Below are 15,487 nucleotides of genomic sequence, written 5' to 3'. Positions count from 1 at the left end.
GAGGTTTACACAATGGAAATGGAGGTAAGCAGGTACAAGTTTATTTAGTGTTGTTCATCGGTGTTTTTTCTCCATGCGTAGGGTGACCTGGTCATACGGGTGTCTTTCTCCAATATTTTCAAGAAGTTTAAGTTCACCTCCACCTGGCTTCAGTTTCCTTTCATCGATGAAGGGGAGAAAGGCTCTGTATCTGAGCACACAAGTCAACGTGGTGAGCATGGTACACAGTCTGCATTACACAGGTTTTTTTTTTTAGAGAAATCGAGGTAAGGTCACTTCCAGTGTAACGTTTCTCCCTGTTCTATCCTCTAAATGCTGAGCATCAAGCAAAGAATCAGCATGTATCGTTTTTCGTCTTTGCTATGACATGGCTTTTTAGACCAAAATTTTTTTTAGATCAAATGTCGAGGCTCGTATGACCGAAGAGCAAACACACAGAACATACAACAAGGGGAGCAGGAGACAAGAGGTGCGGGAGAGGGAAGCACAAAAGAGTGGGGAGCAGAGACATAAGGAGATCTGTGGGAGGTAGAGGGATGGAACAGGGTGTACAGGGGAAACAAGATGGACACTATAGGGACTTTCAGAAAGGAGAGCAGGGAATTTGATGGAGCTGGGTTGGGGGTGGATTAACGGGGATAGAAAAGGTCATGGTTTTGGATGGGGGAAGATAAGAGATGGTGGTGAACAGCTGTTTTGAATAACTACAGCGAAGAGTGGGATTGAAGAGATTATGGGAGTTTGTTCCAAAGGCAGTAAAAAAGAGGAATGAAAGAGTGAAAGTGAGCATCGATTCTTGATTTTGGTAGTTTTCCCAGAAAGGGGTTGCTGGCGGATCTTGAGTGCCCTATGGAAATATAGGAAGGGGGGGGACATATCTCAGACAGAGCAGGGGGAGGGGGGAGATCGGAGAAGAAACGGTAGAAGACACAAAGACCACCGACCTGCCTGCGGTGAGAAAGTGAGACACCCAAAGACTCAGCCTCATCGCGGGAGATACCAATGATCCTAAATGCCTTTGTTTTCACAGTGTGAAGCTGAGAAAAGTGAGAGGCAGGAGCACCATCCAGCAGGGGAGAGCAGTACTCCATCAGGTTGAGGATGAAAGCTTTGTACGTGGTCAGGAGCTCAGGTATGGCAAGGAAAGACTTTGTACGACGGAGAATGCCCATTTGGCGACTGGGCTTGGAAATGTGGCTTTCCCAGGAAAGATCATGGCAGATAGTGAGACCGAGAAGCTTAAATGAAAGGACTTCTTCAAGAGTATAGTTGAGAAAGTACATGGGGGGTGGTGGGTTCCAGATGGTCCTTTTGAAGAGACATCGTGAGAGTGTGAGATTTGTCATGGTTGAAAGACATGTTCCAAGTGTTGGACCAGTTTGTGATTTTATCCAGATCTGCAGTGTGAGAAGAAGCTGCTGCATGCCGGTCTGAGGGATGACAGATGGTACGGCAGAGGATGGAGTCATCAGCAAAGAGATAAAGAGGATTTCCAGAGAGTCGGAGAGATCATTGATGAAAACCAGAAAAAGAACAGGGCCCAGAACGCCACCTTGAGGAACTCCAGCCTGGACAGGAAGGGGGGATGAGGGAACTCCATTCAGGGCCGCACGTTGGCTGCGACAGGAGAGGAAGTCGACAAGGTATATAAAAATAAATTAAAAAAAAAAGTCTGCGAGCCATCAGTGGAGATTGCCATGCATACCATAGGAAGAGAGTTTGGTGAGCAGGGCAGTGTGCCATTCCGTGTCTTAAGCACGTGATGTCTCGGGATATGGCTCTGATTTCATGTCTGACATTGAGGACCTCCATCCATTGTTGGGAGAGCAGAAGCAGCATATTCAGGGTGGAGTGACCTGGTCTGAATCAAAATTGATGATCGGAAATCAAGCCATTGGAGAAGAGGAAGGATTTAATGTCTGAAACGATGATGGATTCCAGAACTTTGCTGATGATTGGGAGAAGGCTGATTGGTCTGTAGTTGCAGGGATCTGTTTTTGCACCTTTTTTATGCAGGACAGTAATGTTTGCTGATTTCCAATCAGATGGTAGATGACTTTGAGCAAATGAGAGGGTGAATAGAACAGAGAGAGGGTGAGCAAGAGCAGAGGAGCAGGTTTATAGGACACGTGGGCTGATGCCGTCTGAACCAGTTGCAGAATCAGAGTCGAGGTTGGACCGCAAAATCCTTAGCTGAAAAGACCTTGTCAGGAGAAAAGGACACAGAGTCCAGGAACAGCTGGGTGCAATATCCGGGCTGAGTTTGAACTCAAACCGCTGACCGAAGAGACTCAGAACGGACACTTGAAAGAGTTTGATCGATTATATTGGAGTGCAATCGGTACCTGTTCTGTTGTCAGCAGATATCGGTCCTACCACTGGCAGCTCGCGGTGGACCTGCCTTGTTCTCGATCTCCTGGCGATCTTGTCTGTGTATCTTACCCAGCAGTACAGCAGCCTCAAAGCCATTAAACTCTGTTCTTGCCTCTTGCTGAAGAACGTTTTCACAAGCGATGTCATTTACTTACCAGGTGAGTATGGCTGCTTGATAATGGTGCTTTCACTTCCTCCACATTTATGCTCCATCCACGTGGTCATAAACTCATACCTCGCCTAAAACGTGTCTCCTGGTTGTGGTCTTGTCTTACCAGGTGTTTCCTTTCTCGAAGCAAAACGGAGGGGCCTAATCGCCCAAGGCCTCAATGCCATGCCTCGTGACATGGCTTTTCCCGTCCCCAAAGGCAAGATCTGGGAGGACATGTATGACTACATCAGGTCAGACACGGATCACGATTCTTGTTACATGTCCTAAATTGGTCAACCGTGGAACCTTTTGGAGTCGTACATCACTCTCGTTAATGTATTGCACTGGAAATGGTTGCCGCTCATCGTCACAAGGACCATTTTGCTTTTCATTTTCAGTTGAGCTCAGTGGATGCACCATGTGTTCTTGCACAAACTTTGGATACTTGCGAAATGATTTGTTTTTGTTTTTTTACCTCTGCCGCAGAAGGTGGACGGAGGTTATCTTTTCATCCGTGTCTGTCTGTATGTGAGCAGGATATCTCAAAAAGTTATGGGCAGATTTGGACGAAGTTTGGGGCGACAGGTTGGATGTGTGACAAGGACGAAATGATAAGATTTTGATCCGGACCCGGATACTCGAAATTTTTAAAGTGATTCTTCACCATTGAGACAGAGGGCCAAAAACTATGTACAGTATTGCATGATATCTCAAAACGTTGTGGACGAGTTATAACAAAGCTAGGTGTATGAGTTGGGTCGGTGACATGAAGAAGCCGATTAGATTTCGGTTAAGATCTGGATGCGGATCCGGCCTATCAGTGGGATACAAAACACAAACTGTTCAGCCTGGCGGAGGTATGCGCTCTACCTTGAGCCATTATAGTTTTTTTTTTTTCCTGTTTTTAAATATTTATTTCATGAACGCTCTTCCAAAACTTGACTTTGTCCGGGACATTCCAAGTCTGAATTTTGTTTGTCATTTGTAAAATTCAAGCGTACAGTCAAAATTATTCTACAAGGACTTCACTTTGTTTTTTTGGCAGGTGTCCGAACAACGCTTCTCAACTTGCCTTCGACTCCATGCGGAACAACGTCCAAGGCCTCAATCCCATGCCCCGTGACATGGTTTTTCCCATTCCCAAAGGTACTTCTTATAATTTTTATTTTTATTTTTTTCCTTCATTGCATTTCATTGTTTCTACCCTCGACTTTCGCTGGTTTCCATTGATCGTTTGTACCTCACTCAATGCCCTTCGGGTGCTGAGGTTTTCGCTTTACCCGTGTCTGCGCAGGCAGATCCCTGGAGCACGGCGGCTCACTTCTCAAGGAACCGCATATGTCTGCGAACGAGTCACACCAAAAGCTACCCAAGGCAATGAAGCCATGCATGGTGTGAACACGTTAAGCACACACACCCACACTCATGCACACACTGGTTCTGTTAAAGGAGGAATTCACGATTATGAACTAGAGTGTTCTTCCGATTGCTCAGCCGTTGATCATATCGATAATATGGGAGTCCCAATTATACACGACCCAGCCGCTTCAGGAAAGCCACCATTTTGACTGCATCATTGAATGCTTCCTTCGGTGTCAATGCATTTAAAGCTGTCCAGCGTGGGTTCGAATCCTGAGCCAGCCGTAAACTGTCATCTCGGCATTACACAGGCAGGGTGATTGAGTGATTCCTCAATGTGTGTGCAGGTCCTCACGTCGACGTTAAACGGGCGTCCCGTCTGCCAGCAGTCATTGGTGGAAGTTAAATGTCCAACGGCGTCCTTCGCAAAGAGTCGACAAGCTATCTCCGGTACCGTTGCCAAATTTCAACTTCCTGCCCGAACCAGCAGAAGGTGTTGCATCAGCGGCGCAGCCGCACCCTCGGCCATATGTAGCCTTGTGCTGCATATGAACGAAGAAGCGATAAAATTATTTAAATGCTTCATTGGCAAACCTTGGCAACTTGGACAGTTTTCAAATTCTGTACTTGTAAACTTAACCTAAAAGAGAGTGGCCTGATCTCACTCTTGCAACAGCAGTATATTCATGTCTTGACAGTCCCAGTTTATCTCCAACTTTAATACGTCCTGGCCCAACATGAGCATAATGTTCGACAGGTGTGATGGATCTTTGAATGGCATGCCCTCGGTTTTAGACTTGTGTTCTTTACCTATTATGGAGTACAAGTTCAGCCTTTACAGCTGCGTTTGTAATTCTGCAAAGAAGTATTGGCGTTTAAAATTCCTCAACTTGGAAGGTCTGATTATTGGCTAAACCAACGAGGCATGACCAAGCTCTTCCTTTAAATATCTTTCAAATTCCTCTTCGTTGTTGCTCATACATGGCAGTCGATCTCAGTCTCTCCCCTCTGTCTCTCATGTGGATCCTTGCATTAGAATCCCAAGATGGAGCTCTTGGTGACGAGAACTCTCCCTCGAGTTCATGTTGTGGCTATGCCGAACACCAGAGCACACAAGCACGGAGACGAAACGTTTCATCAAGGTGAAAGGTCCATTCAGTGTTTGGCTTTACGTGCATTGCCATGGCTTGCGTCAGTGGTTTCATTATCATAACCATTACAGTATTGTTTTCACGAGCGGGCACTCCCGCCCGCCCGGAGGATTCTCCTATCTTCGGTGGGCAATGTGCTGTGGCACATTCTTGGAAATGAATTTTATAATTCTTGTAATTTTTGAAATAAATTTTATTGATCACAACATATCATAATTTTGAGAAGGTTCCATTATATTGTTGCCATTGCGATTCCTCACTTTCTGAAGACTCCTTCATCCATCCATCCTTCCTTCATCAATGCAACCCTCCTTCATCTTTCCATCCATCCCAATTCCTCACCCTTTCACCTCTGAACCTCTATTCCCGTGCTTCCCAAAAAGACTTCACCCTTTACCTCTTGAACCCTGTACACCCCCTCGTCATTTAGTCCATTTCAAATACTTCCTGTCCTCAATTCCTTCCAATGCTTTTTCCCATCCTCTTTCCCCCTACATCTTCCAACACCACAATTATATCGACACACATTCAAAGCCCACATTCGCGCTGCGTAACCTACAACGCTGCTGTGCTTAACCTATAACGAAAGAAAACTGCAGGGCCAAGTGCAAGCCACATGGCAGACGCGATACAGTGAGTGAGCAGGGCTGTCCGGTCAACGATGGCACATGCACGCCAATGGGAGGCGACGGACTGTGGTCAAAGCACGCTGTGGCGACCTCTGCTCCCTGAAGACATGCTCTGTCTGAGCACTGATAAAAGACGGTGTGCAATGGAGTCGGCGCCTGTTTTGACGCATTCAGGATCCTGCACAGGATGAGATCCGAACCTGTCTGCCTGTCTTACAAGATACGAATAACAGCCTGTTCGAGTTGCGCTGGGGGACAAACCAAGTGGTGCATACCAAAGGGGCATGAGGACGGACGGCAGGCACGCACTCCTCGGGTGCACAGCGGTTCCATATTGACAAACACAATCTGTTCTTTCTGTCTCTAAACGCTCCTAATTCATCCACTTGAGAGCCATAAATGAGTTGACAAATGCAATCAACGATTAATCTCTTGACCCGTCTGGACGAGGTATTGATGCGACCCTCACACATTTTCCTCAAGAGCTTACATCACATACACTGCACCTCTCCCAATGCTGCACTGACACGTGCACCATTTCCCTTCCTCCCCTTTCCTTGCCTCCCCCGCACTTTTGACCAACACAATCTCAATTGTTTGCGTAGGGTGACCACGGGGCCGACCTAAAGCCCTGATCTTTATCTCTCGCTCTCTCGCTCTCTCGCTCTTTCTCTACATTTCTCGGTATGATCGTGAAGTGCGCCTGTCCGTCCCTCAATAATTAAGAGTGTGTTAGGGGATCTTCTTTGCTCGGGGCAAGACCATTCCTGATTGTAAATACATGCCTCGTGAACCGTTGGTAAACTATTTCAAACGTGCCCAGTGTCTTTTCCTTCATTGATTGGATATAGCATACGTACTAAATAGACAGGACTTTGTACCCCACTGATTCTCTCTGCTGGATAGCCACGCCCCCACCTATGGTTTCGCTCGACCTACATGATAAGTAGACAAGGTGGGATGTTGAGAGCGAAGTTCCCCAGTTCAGACAACTCGCTCACCAGGTAAGGTAACACGATGCTGGGCACGAGCACCTGCTCAAATTAGTTTAGTTGTTCCCACCAGCGTCTGTAGTTGCCTTGCAACCCGTTGGGCCACGGAGTTATCTGTGGCTTGTCGGCTTTCGGTTCGGAGGTCGGGAAGCGGGTCCCAGAAACCCCCTTGTGAAACACCCCCGTCGACTCCAAAACCATAAAAATATGATGAGAAGATAAAAGAAGATGATTTGGAATACTGGCTACCAGCTAAAGTGGTGCTATTTCCGATACCTTAGAAATATTTTGATGTGTTTGTTTGTGTGTTTGTTCATGTGTTCGTTTGTGTGTTTGTATGTTATTCCTCCACGGCCGAACTGTAGCTCCTCGAGCCCCCAAATTTTGGGTGTAGATACTTCAGAATCTGGGCAAGGTTTGAAGCTTACAAATGTTGGCCAAGACATTCATTTTGAGGCCATAAAAGGCCGCTATAAAGTGTATATTGGTATGTCGGGGCAAGCATTGCTGCCACCAGCCTGCAGGCAAAAGGTAACCACCACAAGGTAACCACCAATAACTCCATAGCTTTTCAATGTCCAACATGTCCTGAAACCATTGCCAGGAAAAGCTCACTACCCTGGGCAGTGCCATGTAGCCCCTATATATATATATATATATATATATATATATATATATATATATATATATATATATATATATATATATATATATATATATATATATATATATATATATATATATATATATATATATATATATATAGTTATGGTTTCCATCACTTCGGCGTGCGAGCGACCGCTTTTAACTAATCGCAGCCGCGCGCCCACCGGACGTGGCAAACCGAGTCGCAGCTTTCGGATCAACGCCGAAATCCAGCTACAGGTGTGTTTTTAATCATACTGTAAATCAGCCAACTATTCTGTCCACGATCGCCAAATTGTCGATTTACCTAAGTATGCACGTAGACAGAAATGCCGGGGATTTACACCTCAATGGGACCTGCTTGGAAACGAGCCGCTTAAGCAGCTCGCTCCGTTTGCGATTTGCTGAGCGGTTGTATATCGCCAAGCCCCGCCGGATCCGATTACTTTATCGGCTATTTAAAAGCCAGCTAATATCCCAAACGTAATAATGGCAGTCAATGACAGGAAAGGACGCAACGAACAGGTGAACATTTAAACAAGGACATTTATTTCACACACAGGCACGTATGCAATCAAGGCAATGAATGCAATGGGGGTAAGGGACAGGACACGAGCAAAAAGACCCTACAGCCGTTTGTCTATTTATTATGTACACAATCACTTAACAGTTCTACTTATGGACACGGCGCCACAACTTTCAGACAAAGAAAACCCCAGGAAAGGAAAGGGCAGAACTGGACCCATAGGCCTTTAATGTCCACGGAGCTGTGGAGACCGTAAGAGCTCCGAGAGGCCGTGCTGGTTACCTGCCACCCTCGTGGTGACTCGCTGGGTGACCCTCGATGTTTTGCCGTAAACACGGCAGCTCGGTTGGTCCAGGCCCCGCCATGCGGCCTGGTGGATTGGCCTAGCCGACGACGCCTCAGAGGAACGAACGGGCCTTGCTCTCTTTTACGAGTTGATGCTCTTTAAAAAGCCTGCCCGTTCATCAGCGTTGCTCGGACCTTCTCGGGGCCGGCTGGCGACTTCTCTCCGGCTGTATCCACTGACCCACGGTTTGGCACCGTACTGCTGGCTTGGCTGCGCTCCGATGACCCCAACTGCACTCCACTGGACTCGAACCTTGACAGACTGCCCGGCGAACCCAGACCGACTCCAGGCAAAACTCCAGGCAAACTGAAACTCGGCGGTTCAGCCCCGCCTTTTATGGGGTCCGTGGGTGAGGTTGATCCCCCACCTTTCACCCCGCTGGCTCCGCCCCTTTTGGTATTTTGATCCGATCTCGTCACGAAATGTGGAGAGAGCGGACGTGGCAGAGATCATCTGCACCACGCGGACGTTGTGGAAATCATCGGCTCCCGCGTCTGTCGGTGGAGATGCCGCTCGTCTGTGGGATTCGCCGTGGCTGGCGAAAAGATGGCGGCGTAACGGAGATGAAGGTGAGGTGATGTTGTGGTTGCTCTGTGGTGGGGATGGCGTGGTTGTTGAGATGCGGTTGTGGTTGTTGAAATAGTGGTTGTGGTTGTTGAAGTAGTGGTTGTTCCAAAATAAAGATAGCAAAAGAATAATGGCTGACTCAAAGATCACAGCCCAGTTACACGAATAATTTCCTTTAGACATCGGTGGGGAAATCTAATCTGAACACACACTTATCGACATAACTGATGTCTGGGAAACCTGAATGGTGTTCTGTGAATTTCCACAACCATAACAATATATATATATATATATATATATATATATATATATATATATATATATATATATATATATATATATATATATATATATATATATATATATATATATATATATATATATATATATTTATATCTAAACATATACATATATATATATATATATATATATATATATATATATATACATATATATATATATATATATATATATATATATATATATATATATATATATATATATATATATATATATATATATATATATATATATATATATATATATATATATATATATATATATATATATATATATATATATATATATATATATATATATATTGTTGCGGATTCGCACCCGCCGGCGTGCGAGCGGCCACGTAACTCGAATCTCGGCACGTCGCCCACCGGACGGACAATCCCGTCGTGACCCTCTCGGACTAACGCCGGGAACTAGTCACGGGTGGGCCTTTCGGCCTCACCACGATCGTGCCAATCGGCCCCCCGCGTGGGATAGGGTTGCTCGCCAAATTCGACCTACCTAAGTACCCACATGGAGGGTAGACCGGGCGATCGCACCTCGCCGCAGGTCGACTTCGGACACGGGCCACTTTAAGCGACCCGTTCCGTACTATCGGGATAACCGAGCGGTGTTATCGTCAACCTCGACGGTTCGATTAATTATTGGGCGTATTTAGCCCACGACCAACCCTTTACGTGAAGTAAGATGGAGATTCAATAAAAGAAAAGATGAAGCGAAACGGGAAAAACAGTTCAACATAAAGCACATTTATTCCGCGGCAAACGGAAAGCACACATATACAATTATACACCAAAAGCAAATGTTAAAGTAGAAGAAACACAACAATTCTGCACAAAAAACAAATGTAACAATGCAGATCTACTACCGACTACCGAGCACACGGCAACACTTATACAGTTTTACTTCACAGACGGCGCCGACAACACATATACTCAAAGCAAAAGAAAAAGGAAGGGGCCACCCTCAACGATGAGGGGGGCAGACGGGCCTGGGGCCGAGACCGCGTCGAGCCTACCCGTCTGGTGATGAGCCGCAAGATGGCGGCGGCGCCCCGACTCCGCGGGCCTCGCTGGCACTGCCTGGAATGGGGTGGGAACGGGGCCCCCTTCTCACACTATCTCAGCGCGGGGGGAAACAGGAGGGGGTTGTTGATGCTCGGGGGAATGAGGATATCTCGCTGGCTTGGGTCCCGCGACGAGCGACTCCACCGCGACCTCGGTCGCGTTACCGGCCTCCCCTCTCCGCAGCTCCCCGACTCTGACACGAGCACCCTCTCGACTGCCTTCGCCGCCGCCACAACTCTCCAACTCTCCCACTCTCCACTCTTCTCAACTCCGTCCAACTGCCTCGATTCCCTCCAACTGCCTCGATTCCCTCCAACTGCCTTCTTTTCTCAACTCCTTTCTCTGACTGACTTGATTTGCTCCGCGCTCGGCGCTTTATAGTGCGACAGGAGAAACCATATGCAGATTTTTAGATCAGGAATGGCTCGGGGGCGGAGCCACGCTCCCCATTGGACAGAGGAAAAGTGGGCGTGAATCATTCTTGATCCGCGAATCTGCATATAGCGATTATACTCCGACGCGCCTGGAGGCGGGGCCAAATCAGCCCACGCTCGCTGATAGGACGGAACAGAAGTGGGCGTGAATCATTCTTGATCCGATTTCTCGGAAAGGCTGGTGTTTTTGCACCCGCTGCTCGGTGCGCGCCCTGTATGAGTCCAGGATCGGTGCCCACAAGCGGCGCGGGAATGGCGGAGATGCGATGGTTGCGAGAGCGAGATGTGACGGCAAGGGTCGTGGCTGTTGGCATTGTTGTTGTTGTGAAGCGGCGTTGCGGTTGGTGGTTGTTGTGTGATGGCTGTTGAGACGTGGTTGGTGGTGGTTGTGGTGGTAGTAATGGCGGCTGGTCCAAAATAAAGATAGTAAAAGAAAAACGGCTATCTAAAAGGGTCGCAGCCCGAATGAATAACATTTATTCCCTCTAAACAACGGATTTGGGCGTAACTACACATATACTTACAGAGATATCTCACCTATGGGACCTGAATGGTGGTTTGCGAATTTCGTCAACCACAACAATATATATATACATACATATATATATATATATATATATATATATATATATATATATATATATATATATATATATTTGCGGCCATGGTACCGAGACACCAGCTTGTCACTCAAGGGGATTAATCCCCGGTTGTCCTCGGTAGAGCCGGACCTGGGGCCACCGCTCACAATTAACATCGCGGTACGGTGGGTTGTTTTAAAACCACGAACGCCACCCAGTCAACCACGAGTTCTAGTGTCCACCGTCAAATTATTCCGTTTAACTAGAGGTGAGGTGGTTACCTGAGTGGGGAGCGCGCCCTTGGCAAAGCACCAATGTTATCTCAATTAGATTTTAATTGGGGCGGCGGAGCGTTTTAACCGCTGGTGCGTGCCGACGAATTTTGGTCAAATCTGTGGTAATTGCCTCCCAGTCCATCTAGGTTCGGACAATGCTCGACCAATAGAAGGAAAGGACAAACACGGACAGGGTGGAAGTCAATAAATAATTTATTAACAATAAAATAAATAAATCAAAAGAACTTTTTATTTTCTGAGGTAAATAAAGAATAAATTTCAAAGCAAAATCAATCGAAATGCCAAGAAAGAGACAAAGAGCAGATGCTTATCGGGGGGTTGACTGACTTACAGCTAAACACAGACAAGGGTACCCAACAGATCATTCAGGGGGGGGAGGTGGTGGGGGGGGGGGAAGAATCGTCTCACTCACCAGAGTAGTCGTCCATGAAGTGAAAACGTCCTGAAATGCATGCGTGCGTGTCACGTCCGTCGCCAGCACCCAGCCTTGCCGTGCACCCTCTCACGAACAGCCTTGAATGCCAGTCGACGTCTGGGAGGGCACCGAGATCATCTGTCGCGGGTTTAGACCCTGTTGCTGCCACACGGGCAGTTCCTCACACTTCACGAAACTGGTAACGTCCAGTGACCCACACGGTCCATCAGTGACTGACCCGTGCCTCACACATCGGTGACCGACCCATGCCTCACCCATTGTCGGTGCTGCTCACACCCACACGCGCACCACACGCTCGCTTGCTCAAGCACTGGGAAGCATGAATTGTCTCGTTGTTGGCGCTGGTCAGACACCCGCACCACACGCTCGCTTTCTTCTCTTTTGCGCACTTGTATCCGCTTCTTGCTCGCTTCTCTTCTCCCTCCCTGGCTTTCTTTTTTTTCTTCAGAACGGACCTCCAATTCGTTTGATATCTGCGGGCCGTCTCGGCGGGCGCAGTCTGCCCCAAGCTCACCCTGCTCCACTTGCGCACGGTTACCATGACAACTCGTGCACTCCAAAAAAAGGCGGGCGTCGTAGCTTGCGAAAGAACGTTTCTGAGGAAAAATAAAGGTGGGCGTCAGAGCTCGCGAAATAAATGTGTGTAAACGTGTCTGTCGTAAAGAAAAAAGCTTCCCATAAGAGAGGGGATCTATTATTTACTCTTCTCAACGCATCACATTTAAGATCCCACTAGACATGGGGATGGGGCTAATCTGACCATGAATTTAAGGAAATAACTATCTGAGGACCTGGATGTGTGGATGTATTCATCAGACCGGATTCTGAAATCCGTAACAATATATATATATATATATATATATATATATATATATATATATATATATATATATATATATATATATATATATATATATATATATATATATATATATCTGTCCACATAACATGGACATATTGCCATGCATGCATCTGCTCCATTGTTGATACCAGTGGGCCCGTTGGTCCATTAGACCAAATTTTCATTCTTCCTCACAGCCTTGTCGCATACCTGCCTGCTGCACTGCTTGAGCATTAGCTTGCCTTTCTCTGTTACCTCTCCATAACATTTATAGTGAAGAGGTATATTTTGAGCGTGAATTAAATGAATGGCTTAAATATTTTTTTAAACACAAAACAGATATCAATGTAACATGCGTTCTGCATGCAATGCTCATACTCTCAAAAAACCACCTTTTCTCTGTGTGGTTTCCCAAAGAAAGGTACTGCGGTCAGGATGGTGCTGATGAGGGCTGTATCCATGACCATAGGCTCACGGCTACACCAAGTCCCAAGCAAAGGCAACGTCGCTCCACACGTAATAATCGTGTAAATGCAGAATTAAATTAATTGTTTTTTCTTGTCGTGTTCTCTGTACTTTACTTTCACTCATGCTATTTGAAGGAATTGCCTGCCTCACTGTAATCTCATATCAATGTATCAATCTCTCTCTCTCTCTCTCTCTCTCTCTCTCTCTCTCTCTCTCTCTCTCTCTCTCTCTCTCTCTCTCTCTCTCTCTCTCTCTCTCTCTCTCTCTCTCTCTCTCTCTCTCTCTCTCTCTCTCTCTCTCTCTCTCTCTCTCTCTCTCTCTCTCTCTCTCTCTCTCTCTCTCTCTCTCTCTCTCTCTCTCTCTCTCTCTCTCTCTCTCTCTCTCTCTCTCTCTCTCTCTCTCTCTCTCTCTCTCTCTCTCTCTCTCTCTCTCTCTCTCTCTCTCTCTCTCTCTCTCTCTCTCTCTCTCTCTCTCTCTCTCTCTCTCTCTCTCTCTCTCTCTCTCTCTCTCTCTCTCTCTCTCTCTCTCTCTCTCTCTCTCTCTCTCTCTCTCTCTCTCTCTCTCTGGACTTAGATAAGCAATCATCCCAAAGCTTACCAGGTACATCAACCATTATGCCAGGGTGGATTGCAAACTGAAAAATATTTTGTAAAATTGACGTTTCGTAAAACTTTGTGCGTTTGGACACATTTCCGATTCCACCATGGACGTCTGAGCTGTTCACATGTCATTTGTTTAACTGAAGTTTTCATCCGTATTCACTCGTGTATTATTGAGGAAAGTGTTTCGCCAATTACAAGCCTGTGTTTCTTTTGCTTGTTCTTTCACAATCTTTTTTTTTGCACACAGAATCACCGAGGATGATGATGCGACCTGCCGGACACTCAAGGACGCCTGCCGGAACGATAAAGTTCCTGTTGGGAGGAAGCGAGTCGTCAGTCAATGCTGCGGCCATTCGGGCGTCCAGGAGCTCCGCAAAGCTCATCAAGTATGAGGACTCACTGGTCGTAGAGGAGAACGTGTCTTCCCACCGCGGTGTTTCGACTCGACCGCTGAACCACGCGACTGCAGGTCAGATATCCTCCTTCTAACCACCATTGGCTGATATTGAGTAGTTATTTGGTGGAAGGATTTCCTGAGATGTGTGCTGAGAAGCGAATGTTTGCCAACTGTCTTGTTTGTTCATTCCAGGTGTACCATTAGCACGACATGCAATGGTCCGTGCACCGCCCGGGCCAACATCCTACAGGCACTTCCTCCCATATCTCAACAACTCGGGCTCTTTTCAGGTAATTATTACACCATTTGCCTCCATTGTGTTGCGTTGGATGTAGAAAGAAACATTTCTCTTTTGTGCACCAAATCAACATCGTACGAGAGCACAAGTCTCAATCGGGATGAATCTACACCCGGTTGGGTAGTAACTGTTTGGGCGGTTCGATGAATTACAGAATGGGATCCTGCACCACTCCCCAATTTGCTGGGCATTCAAACTCTCCTTGCTCATGGCTCTTACATGTGGCCAGCAGGGGGTGGCAGGTTGGCTTATTTGACAGCGTGGACTGTTTGGTCTTGGACTCGATTCTTGATGGAGTTCTCTGTTCCTGCGTTTGGCAGCTTGGCTGCCAGGTAGCTATCTCGGAGCGCGACGATGCCGCTGATGCTGTGCCCCTCTACCGGTACACTGGTACTCATTTTGCCGACCTCGGAAGGACGACAGCCTTCCGACGGAGTCGAACGGGGGTGACGATCACTCCTTGGTGCGATGCCAGTAGGGAACATTTATCATGGAGCATGGGGTCCTTGAGCACGAAGGACCATTGGCTTCATGTCTCCTCTGCAATCATTTTAACACAAAAGATTACGTGTGTCTAGACGTCGAACAACAGTATGTAATGTGAAGAATGTGTAATCATCCCCCTCCCTCCCCCTTCCCAATCTTGTCCATCCATAATATGTAGATATTTGCATTGGACGACACTACGATTTACCAAATTTACGTGTGTGGCATGTGCTGTGTGTTCACTCATCCCAGGAACAATCATACCACGAGAAAGGCAAGCAACCTATTCATCTCAAGTCAATATTGGGGTACAACGGTAATGCACGTGCAAACATCGTTTGGTACACCAGCAGCGGTAAGCGATCCTTTTATCCAATCAAACGACTTCACCGTATCCTCTTCTTATTCCTCTCCTATTGTAAACTCGCAGTCTGCCGAAAAATTCTCCCCTTGGGAAGTGTACCTTTTGCTTTTCGAGCTTGAGCTCAAGTGCACGCAAGTTCGCAAAGCAATCGGTTCGATTTCCTTCATTCGAGGAGCTA

At 46.7% G+C, this 15,487-nt stretch overlaps 1 protein-coding gene across 11 annotated transcripts in view; it reads left to right on the top strand.

Moving 5' to 3' along the window:
- The window catches only part of WDR90 (WD repeat domain 90), a 54,625-nt gene that overhangs the window by 15,123 nt on the left and 24,015 nt on the right, over positions 1–15,487 (top strand). For 7 of the 11 annotated variants that reach the window (XR_015052756.1, XR_015052755.1, XM_085861354.1 and 4 more), the window contains 10 exons: positions 82–211; positions 2,361–2,531; positions 2,652–2,775; positions 3,570–3,670; positions 3,819–3,916; positions 4,920–5,025; positions 13,112–13,210; positions 14,012–14,233; positions 14,354–14,451; positions 15,198–15,300. Coding sequence is in view for 9 of the 11 variants with exons in the window: in XM_085861354.1 (XP_085717480.1) it covers positions 82–211; positions 2,361–2,531; positions 2,652–2,775; positions 3,570–3,670; positions 3,819–3,916; positions 4,920–5,025; positions 13,112–13,210; positions 14,012–14,233; positions 14,354–14,451; positions 15,198–15,300 (1,252 nt within the window). In the remaining 2 variants the exon portion in view is untranslated. The remainder of the gene's footprint in view (positions 1–81; positions 212–2,360; positions 2,532–2,651; positions 2,776–3,569; positions 3,671–3,818; positions 3,917–4,919; positions 5,026–13,111; positions 13,211–14,011; positions 14,234–14,353; positions 14,452–15,197; positions 15,301–15,487) is intronic. The other 4 variants (XM_085861349.1, XM_085861347.1, XM_085861353.1 and 1 more) reach the window with 4 other exon arrangements.

The sequence above is a fragment of the Eptatretus burgeri genome, chromosome 17 (assembly GCF_056783735.1).
Source record: "Eptatretus burgeri isolate ZD-2024b chromosome 17, Ebu_testis_v1, whole genome shotgun sequence".
In the NCBI taxonomy this organism is placed as follows: domain Eukaryota; kingdom Metazoa; phylum Chordata; class Myxini; order Myxiniformes; family Myxinidae; genus Eptatretus; species Eptatretus burgeri.
The sequence above is the reverse complement of the archived record's forward strand: the minus strand, read 5'-3'. Positions and strand labels throughout refer to the sequence as shown.